General features: G+C 36.7%; 2 protein-coding genes across 8 annotated transcripts in view; both read left to right on the top strand.

The window, feature by feature from the left end:
• Rabgap1l (RAB GTPase activating protein 1 like) overlaps positions 1 to 10,274 on the top strand; it is a 723,114-nt gene that overhangs the window by 344,914 nt on the left and 367,926 nt on the right. The gene's annotated exons all lie outside the window — the stretch shown is intronic.
• Pop4 (POP4 homolog, ribonuclease P/MRP subunit) lies at positions 251 to 2,102 on the top strand. Its single transcript, XM_031339928.1, is given in 3 exon segments — positions 251 to 289; positions 1,579 to 1,825; positions 1,828 to 2,102. Coding segments are annotated over 3 exon segments (414 nt in total). The 3' UTR covers positions 1,956 to 2,102.

The raw sequence follows: 10,274 nt of genomic DNA, 5'->3' as shown, positions 1-10,274 counted from the left end.
TCCCAAGTGCTGGGATTAAAGGCGTGCGCCACCACCGCCCGGCTCCTTTATCTACTCTTGAAGATCTTTTTTTCCTCTATATTATCGCTGTTGAGTTTGAAATACTTCTTTAATGCTTCTTATGCTTCAGGTTTATTCATGAATACCTTATTTTACTTTTCTTTATTTGAAAATGTTTTTTCTTAAAGGACCTTTTCACTGGATATAAACTTAGTGGTTTGACAGTTTTGCTTTCAGCATTCTAAAGACAATGTTCGATTGCCTTCTAGCCTTTTGTAAGGTTGTAGAAGTATGTTATCATTCCAGAACTGGTACTGTAGTCGTGTAGCCTGTCTAGATGCATGAATCCACACTAAGAAGAAGTCTACATTCGGTTAGCTCTTCTGTTTCTATGCTGAAAAATTTAATTGGCTCTTAGCAGGAACCCTCTTTTTATTTTGCAATGTATTTTTTGTTTGTTTCTTCAAATTTTGGGACTTGTATGTTATAAAAGTTGCCTATTGAGTACCTTTCCTGTATGTGGGTTGAGAGCTAACTTTCTTGTGCTATAATAATGAGAACTAATAATGTTCAGAAAAATGGTTTTAAACATTTGGCCAGCATTCAGTTTTTAAAGAAAGGAGATAAAAATAATAATAGTAATTTATATCCACAGTTTTTCATATTTTATAAAGTTATTTCCATGTTTTCTTTTTAATATTCTTTTTATTTTTGCTCTTATTGAAAATTGATTTCTCACATAAAATATGTTCTGATTATAGTGTCCTCTCCCTCTACTCCTCCCAGTTCTTCTGCACACCCACTTATCTGGATTCAACCCTTTTCTGCCTCTCATTAGAAAACAAACAGGCTATAAGAGATAATAAGATAAGAGAAAACAAAAATTAACACATCAAAATTGGACAGAACAAATACAAGGAAGGGTAAGAGCCCAAGAGAAATAGAGATCCACTTGTTTGCACACTCAAGAGTCACAAAAAAAAAAAAAACATTAAATTTGAAGCCATAATATATATGTGAAGGACACTCTCTCTCCATGGCCTCTTCTTCATCCTGCTTCCTGGATCCTGCTTTGACCTCCTGTGCTGGCTTCCTGCAATGGTGGACTGCACTCTGTCCTAGGAATCAAATCCAGTGCTTCTCACATGCCAGGAACCTGTAGCAGTTGGCCTGCTACAAGGTGTACTGTGGAGAGGTCCACATGCCAAGGAAACAAGGCCACAAGCCTGGGAGATTCTGAATCCTGCCAATGGTTATGGGAGTGCTTTTAGAATATATCCTCCCTGGCGGAACCTTTGGATAAGACTGAACCCCCTTGACACCTTTAAACAAACACCTCCAACTTTAGCTGCTTCAGGATTTCCAACACACAGAGTGATGGAGGCCAGCGTGTGTCCTGGATGCTGCTGCAGAGGATGCTAGTCAACACTTCTAGTCCCACCACCCAGCTAAGGGAAAACAATTACCATGAATTCTGAAACAGTGGTCCTCCTTTGACACAGCTTCCTTGTTCTCTTGCTCCACAATCATTGGCATCAGTAGTTGACATCCTGAATTGTAAATCATATTAAATTTTAGAGTGATGGAAAAGTGGAAAAAAAGCAGAGATGCAGTCTCTTCCTTCCTCTACGTGAACTCTGTAAACAGTACATCCGTGACCTGTGCAGTGGGCTCAAGCCAGATACGCAGCCACAGATGATCCAGGCCAAGCTCCTACAGGCAGATCTTCATAGTGCTGTTATTTCAATCACGAAATCCAAGTGCCCCTCCTATGTGGGAATTACAGGAATCCTTCTTCAGGAGACCAAACATGTCTTCAAGATCATCAGCTAAATTGTGTATTCACTGTAGAAATCGATGACTTCATTTCCTACATTTATGGAAGCAAATTCCAGCTTCAGGCAAGTGAGCGGTCTGCTAAGAAGTTCAAAGCAAAGGGATCAATTGACCTGTGAACTCTGCAATTGGCGACAGATGTCCCTGACACCCGAGAACTGGAAATACCCTAAATATTCACTTTTACTTGAAGAGCCTCTGGCTGTAGCCCACCTCTAGTCCAGGGAAGACAGAGTGGCTGAAGAGCAGTGAACAACACAGGAGAAGGCCAGATAAGATATTTGTATTTTTAGGTGACCTTAAGCTAGCTTTAGTTCTACAGAGAGGAAAGACTAGCAGAAATACACCAGGATTAACCTTGGTTCATCTAAAGCAGGACGCATGTAGACTCTGTCTGTCCTACTTCTCTGTGTATCTGAACATTTCAGCAAAATCAGTTATTCAAATAATAATAAAACCAGACCACAGGCATTAAAGAAAAACAAAAAAAACCAAACCAAAACAAAAAAAACAAAACAAAAAAAAACCTTTATGGGGTTCCCTTAGCCCTGATGGAGACATCCCATTTAGGGCTGAGTATTTCAAGTTGTCTGACTCTCTACCTAATGTTTGCTGTGGGTCTCTAAATCTCTTCCCATTTGCTGCAGGAGGAAGCTTCTCTGATGATGGCTGAGGAAGGAACTGATGTATGAATAAAGTAAAATGTCACTAGAATGCATTTTGTTGCAAAGTGGTTTAGTTATTGTTTTAAAAAGATGAGTAGTGTTTTGTTTTACTTTAGGTCCTTGGCTATCTAGTCTCAGGTTCTTGGTCACCTAAGCATGTTGGGTATGGGTGCCACCTGGAGAGTGGGTTTTGGGTTAAACCAGATATTGGTTGGTTAACTCCCACAGGCTTTGTGCCACCATTGCACTAGCCTATCTTTCTACAAAACACCTTTGTAGATCAAAGGGTTCGTGGCTGGTGTTTCTCCTTTGTAGCATGCTGAGTACCTTCCTGCACCAAAGATGCTAACAAGTAGTTGTGACGGCTGTATGTAGACAGTAGCTTGAATTCTCCATGTTTAGTGAGTTGCATAATTGTTTTCTTCAGCAATGGGGCCTTGCTGTCTGTTTATGGAAAGCAACCTAGTATCTTGGCAACAGTCCAGGTTATTTGGGGGTTCCTGTGGGACCCCTTTGACCAACAACTCAATAAGATATATCCCTTTTCTGGTACTAGAAGCTTCATTGGTGACAAGAGATGGTCAGGTGGGCCTGTCTCCCTCATAATTTGGCAATTTCATTTAGATCTTCTTCATATATGTATGTTTCTTTAAAGCTTTTACTCTATTATGGCTTTTAATTTTAGCTGTCTTTCTTGTAATTTCCTCTCTCATACTCTCTTCCTCCCTCCCCTCTTTCGACTTGATCCTCCTATTCCAACTCCACACCCCCTCAATCTATAAAGACCTATTCACTTTACCTTTCTAGGGAAATCTTCTTCCTAGTGCATTACTCTACAGTCAACCTCTGTGGTTCTGTGAACTGTAGCTTGTGAACTGAGTTAACAGGTAATATCTACAGATGACTGAATATGGACCATATTTCTCTTTCTGGGTCTGGGATACTTCATTCTAGTTCTCTTCACTTACCTGTGAATTTCATGATTTCATTTTTTAAACAGCTGATTTATATTCCATTGTATAACTGTATCCTATTTTCTTTATCCATTTTAATAGTTTTGCTTTTCTAATTCTGGCTATTATAAACAGCAGCAATAAATGTGGTTGAACAAGTATATCTGTGCTAGGATGGACCTATTTTTTTTTGAGGGGGGGGAGGGTGGGTATTGGGGTATATGTCCAAAAGTAGTATGGATGGATGCTGAGGTAGAACAAATCTCATCTGCTTGAAGAACCACCACACTGATTTCCATACTTGTACAAGTTTGCACTCCCACCAGGAATGGATGAGTGTTTCCCTTACTCCATATACTTGCTAGAATAACTAGGTTTTTTTTTTTTTTTTTTTTTGATCTTTGCCATTCTGGTGGATCGAAGATGAAGTCTCAAGGTACCAAGGTAGTTTTGAATTGTGTTCTCTGATGACTAAGGATGTTGAGCATTTCTCTAAGCATATCTCAGCCATTTGCACTTTTTCTTTTGAGAATTATCTGTTTAGTTCTATATTCCATTTTCTAATTAGGTTCAAGGATATACAACTGTTAATTTTATACCTCAAGTTTTAGATGTAATGGTATATTTTTTACAGGTTATAGAGTAATAATCATAGGCATTGAAGCTATAATCTCAAAATTCTTGTGTTTTCTTCAGTATTAACCATACTTGCTTCCCCCCAACATAATATTTTTATTAATTATTTGTATATTTCATATAGTGCATCCCAATCACACTTGCTTTCCATTCCTCCCAAGTCATCTTTCCCACTCTAGCATTCTACCCCTGAGAAAAATATACCAAGTTCCATTTGTGTTGCCAGGATACTCATCGGACCATGATCAAATTACTAGTGGCTAGCCCCTTAGAGAAAACTGGGTGCTTCCCCATTTCCCTGCCAGAAGTCATCAACTGGAGGAGCTCCACTTCAGCATCCTTACCACAGTTTTTCAGAACTCTCTTCTATAGCCTCCTTGCTGGACTGCTGTTGTGGGAGGAGTTCCAGGGAGAGGTTGACTGAGTCACTCTCTGTCGCTTAGTGTTGGATATATAAATAATTCATATTTATGATTATTTAAACAATATTTTCCATTATAGTTTTAGGTCACATTTTACACTGTAGGAAGCAGTTATCAATTTACTGATTCAAAAAGTAGTGAATGTAAATGAATTTATTGACAATGTTTCTTAACATACTTTGTATTTTTTCCTTTTTATTCTTGTCTGAACAATGTATTATAGGTAAAAGGGTCTTTTCTTAGTTTTAAACTGAACTGGCTTATATTTTCAAATTTTATGTACCTAAACTTCTAATCAGTCACCTTATTAAGATTTATCAGTTTGAGTGTAGGGGACACTAGGAAATTTGGAATTAAGGAACATTGGAGGGGCTAGGGGAAGGAAAGAAAAAGTTGTATCATTATATTTTCATTAAAAATAATAAATAAAATTAAAGAGAACATAAAAAATACTCCACTCCAATTTACAAGTGTTTGGAGTTAAAAGAGCTATTTAAATACTGAGTAATGTGCTTTGGGTGGGGTGAAAAATACACCATGAACATATATATTTAATAATTTCTCCATAAAACCATTTTAAAGTTTTTTCAAGTTCTTAAAAATTTATTTCCTGTACCTCTCTTTCCCTCTTTTCCTTTCCTCCTGCCTACTTCACATTGCCCTTTTCTAGTATAGATTGCTGTTCTGTAAAAGTTACATTCTGTCTTCTGCTACACCCTTCAAACTAATTTCAGAACAACTTCTGTAGGTGATTTAAATAAAGATGATGATGAAGTGTTGCTATAACTTTTGATTTATGTGTAGCATATGCTTAGCATCCAACTTTCTTTTCAAAAAAGGAAAAAAATATTTTTGAATATGTAGGCTAAACCCAAAGATCTAACAAATCAGCTGCCAGGTTTCTAAAAGAAAAACAGCATATTTTTTCAGAAAAGCAAGTATTTGTTCAGGCTTTCAAGAAAGAGTTTACTGAACAATGAATGAAAAAAATGTATGCCCACTTTTTGGAGCCTATTTTGAATATAATATATATATAGTATATATATAAATATATATAAAATAATTTTTTCTCTGATATGTTACTGATGAGATAAACTTACTCATGTTGAGTTTTAGTGTTGTTATAAATCAAGGCTTCCTACATGGTGAAATTGCTGTAAAGAGACATTATGACCATGGCAACTCTTATAAAAAAAACAACAACAACATATAATTGGGGGCTTGCTTACAATTTTAGAGGTTCATTCCATTATCATCATGGCAAGGAGGGTGGCAGCATTTAGGTGTGGCACTGGGCAGTAGCTGAGACATGGGTTGGGATTGGGGCTTGAGAAGACTGAGACTGGATTGGGTTTTTGAACCCTCAAAGTTTATTCCTAGTGGCATATGTCATCTAACAAGGCAGTGCCTCCTAATCCTTTTCAGATAGTGCTACTCCCTGATGACTAAGCATTCAAATATATGAGCCTGTGGGGGCCAATCTTACTTAAACCACTACCTGAGAATTTAGTCTTTGTCATAATTGGAGGCTCTGAGAGAGAGCATTAATCTTCCATTTTCTACATGTAAATTAAATTAGTAAAATGTAAGCTTTCCTTCTCCCATGAATGAAATTTAGTTCTGTATTTTCTACTCATTAAATTGTTTTTGACAACATGACAATATATATATGTATATATTAGCACACTTTTATTGCTTCTTTGTGTGAATAGGTATGACATATTCATTTGCATTTTTGTGTGTGAGGCAGACAAAAGTCCAGAAATCAACATTAGATATCTTCCTTGATTATTCTATCAACCTTAGTTTTGGGACATAGTCTCTTTCTGACCCTGCAGCTTGCCACTAGCTAGGTTTGCAGGCCAGCAAGCCCTAGTGATCTGCCTTTTTGCCTCCCCAGCACTGGAGATTACAGGAACATAACATGCTTGGGGATTATAGGAACATACATACCATGCTTGGCTTTTCACACAGTTTTTGGAAATCTAGGGTTCACATGCTCTCATACCAACAGCCTCTACCATATACATTAAAAACTTAAATGTAGGCCACTTAACCTATGGATCCCCGCAAGTAATTATAGTGAAGCCAGTGCTAGGTGGCATATGGCTTTTTGTTTTCTGTATAGAACACAAAAACATTCGAAAGGTGTTGAGTAATTTTAGAAATGTGCAGTGCAGTGATCATCTTGGAATCCATTGTTATTATGAGAGAACACAATGAATTCTGATCTTTAACACATTTTATTGACTTGTGTATAACATCATTTATGACACATCTCCTTGTATCACTAGCATTTTGTTGGTATTATTGTCATAAAATTATAGTACATAATTGGAATCCAAGTTTTTATAGAATTAAATATCCAGAAATATTTTTAATTTAAGCACTGGAAAATGGTCAAATCATCCTTGTTATAGAGAAGAGGATTTTCCAGTTTTTCTTGGTATGGAACATTGTTATTTGCTGAGTATTATTTGAAATGTGTAGGTTATGAATCACTGCTTTAGGATTTTTTTGTCATGATGGGTTTCTTCTTGAAATTTGCCCACACACTGATTGTTCTACATGACATTTGGCTGCCGTAACAGATAGATTATGTATGTTGTTCTTATTCAATAGTTTTCTGCAGCTACTGTGTCTATAGTCTTTGTTTCCCTGCCCCCATAGATGATGTTCACACCTCTTACTCTTGTGAATGAAAAACTTCAATGGCCTTTAGGAATTGTTTTTAAACTATTAGTTTAGTTATCCATTAAAAGGGGGTGAGTATCCAAGCTGGCTGGCCAGGTGTTTGCCATTAGTGGTCTTGTGATTTCTGTGTATTCCAGGCTGGTCTTAAATTTGAACTGTACACACACACACACACACACACACACACACACACACACACACACACACAGCTGAGTTCACACAGTATGTATCTTTGTTCCGGGCTCACCACTTAGAATTGGATAACCCATTAGGAGTAGTCTTACTCCTGGAGAAGATTGATTTTGCCCCTCTCAGAAGCCATTCATTGTTTATACCTGCTTTACAGTTGGAAATTGTACTGGTTTGGAAAAGTGCCAGTGGTGGGTCCTCCTCTAAGGTTCATGACCTTACCCACCATGGGGAGTTGATTAGATTTACATAGGCAGGCATAAATTACTCCCTATTGAGCAGACACTAAGTTCAGACAGATATTGTTACCCCAAGATGCAAGTACTACTATTACACTATTGGGGATATATTGCTCTGGTGGCCATTGTTGTGGCTCATTGGCTTTATATTTAGTCAGGACTGTTGAAAACCTTTCCCTCCATAGCTTACATAGCACCTCCCAGGGCTATGAGAATTAGTTTTCAGGGAGAGAACTTTACTTCCTCTTGCTTTAATTTCCAAAGCGTCAAGAAGTTTAAAAAGGTATATAGTGTGCACTTATGTTGCTGTACCTTGCTTGAGATGGTCAGCATCTCTTTCTGAAAGTGTCACTTCCTCTGTTTAATCCATTAATAAGCAAAGTGGAACTTTCCTCTTGTAATTCTAGTGCTATTTAGCTGAGACGTGAAAAATTCTTGCTGCATATGTATTTAGCATTCTCTACCAATATATATTTTAAAGAAAAATTTGAAAATTATTAGGAACAAGTTGGGTAGATAAAGTTTTTGTCTTCTAATATATTTTTGTAACTATAAGCACAACAAAACAAGAACAGATGGACTGCCTACCATCTTTTCTTAACAGTGGGGTTTGGATAAGTATATTCCATAAATGAAACACAACTATTACCTAATAATTTACCATTTATTTGAATTCTTTTCATGTTTTTTAAAGCTATATTTTACAAAGTAAAAGTTTAAATATATAAAGCCATTCCACAGCAACTGGGTAAGTGGCTTTTCCAAATAGTTCTTAAAATTTTAATACCTATCTTGCATACAGAAAAAATTTTAATTGCAATACTATATATTTTAATAAACTAATTTGCTAGGTTATTAAGAAGTTCTAAAGGTTCGAGTTATTTTTATAATTAAATTTCATCTACCTGGGGAAACTATTGATTGAATGTTTATTGTAATTATTACTGCTTAAATGGCCTAATTTTCCTGCGTGTTGCAATCAATTACCCAATATATTTTCATGAAGCTCTCTTAAGAAATACTGCTTGTTTAATACCTTTGCTCTTGCACAACACCAGTAATTTCATTTTCCTTTGGGGCATACAGCTGTTCCCAGCCTACTCAGTGCCATGTCAGGGCATAAAATCATCTTGACAGAAAGCTCTAAATTATAAATAGTCACACAATGACATTCAACTTGGGCGGTGCATTTATAAAAGGAGTTATTAAGCAAAATGTCATTCCAACCCATTGCTAGAATTAGAATGCCTTACATTTTTGCTGCCATTTTTGGTATTGGGATAGTATTTGTAAATGTGAGCATTTAAATGATTAGATAGCAAAGCTATCAGAGAAGTGGTGTCTAGAGTTTTCTTCCATCACTAATGTTTTTAATTCATACCTTTGTCTTAAGACTACCACTGACAATTTAGGGTTAATACTTTCAGAAGGCAAAAGTACAGTGAATTTGCTTTCGACACCTTAATTGGCTTTTCTTTGTAGTTATAGCTTCTGGCAACTCCCCACAATTTAAATACAGTGCCCATTCTGATTTGCTGCACCAAGGAGTTTGGCCTTACAGGCAACAGAGAGCTGAAGAGTACAGAAGCAGAGCAGGATGTGGCTTTTTCGTCTTGAAACACTGTCTTTATAAAGGATAGAACAGACTTCATATTCTGTCAAGTAAAACTGGCCTGTTAGAAATTTGTCTTTCAGCTTTCTTTCTCCAGGGTTGCCTAACAACTTAGGTTTAGCATTGTTAACTTCGAGCTTTAGCATGAGATACTCCAGTACAGTTAGGTCTGCTGGGCCCAAGCAACTTCAGTATATTGGGTATTTAATAGATATTGTGTGTTCTTTCCTGTTGTAAATGTTAGTTATATGTTACTTGATATTAGTGTTTGAACTTTTTTTTTAATTTGAATAAAAATTTTTATTAGATATTTTTATTTACATGTAAATTTCTCCTTTCCCAGTTTCCCCTCCAAAAAACAAACAAAGAAACAAACAAAAACAACAAGAACAAACCCCTGTTGCCTCCCCCCTCCCCATGCCTGCCACCCCACCCTCTCCCACTTATTGGCCCTGGCATTCCCCTACACTGGGGCACAGAACCTTCACAGGGCCGAGGTCCTCTCCTCCTATTGATGATCGAATTTGCAATCCTCTACTATACATGTGCTGCCAGAACAATGTGTTTGAACTTTGAATACAGAATTCTATCACCTTATTCACATCTATTTTATAAGTCTTATGGGAATTATATGAAAATCTACTTTTAGCCAAGAAAGGTACTTTTCCTTGAACAAAATTATGTTCCATTAAAAAAAAAAGATTTGACATTTTAGTAGCTTGTTGCTATAAATCATCTTGTATTTTATAATGCTTATAAAACCTGGTAGTTTGCACACAAAAGAAGGTAAAGCAATGTAAACAGGGAAATCAGGTATGATAACATCTTGTTTATAGTAATCACATGGGAAAATTTAGAGTATTGTAGGTTTGAAGTTGGCATAGGTAATAGCAACATCTAACTCTGTGGCTATGCATGTATATGTTTACCTGTATGTGTGTGAGGATTCATTTCATTTATGCCCATAGTCCTAACCTAGTCATTCTATTTGTTTACCATGTTCTATTCAGTGGGTCAAAAAGTACCCC

This window comes from Mastomys coucha, unplaced genomic scaffold, assembly GCF_008632895.1.
Source record: "Mastomys coucha isolate ucsf_1 unplaced genomic scaffold, UCSF_Mcou_1 pScaffold1, whole genome shotgun sequence".
Taxonomy (NCBI): Eukaryota; Metazoa; Chordata; class Mammalia; order Rodentia; family Muridae; genus Mastomys; species Mastomys coucha.
The sequence above is the reverse complement of the archived record's forward strand: the minus strand, read 5'-3'. Positions and strand labels throughout refer to the sequence as shown.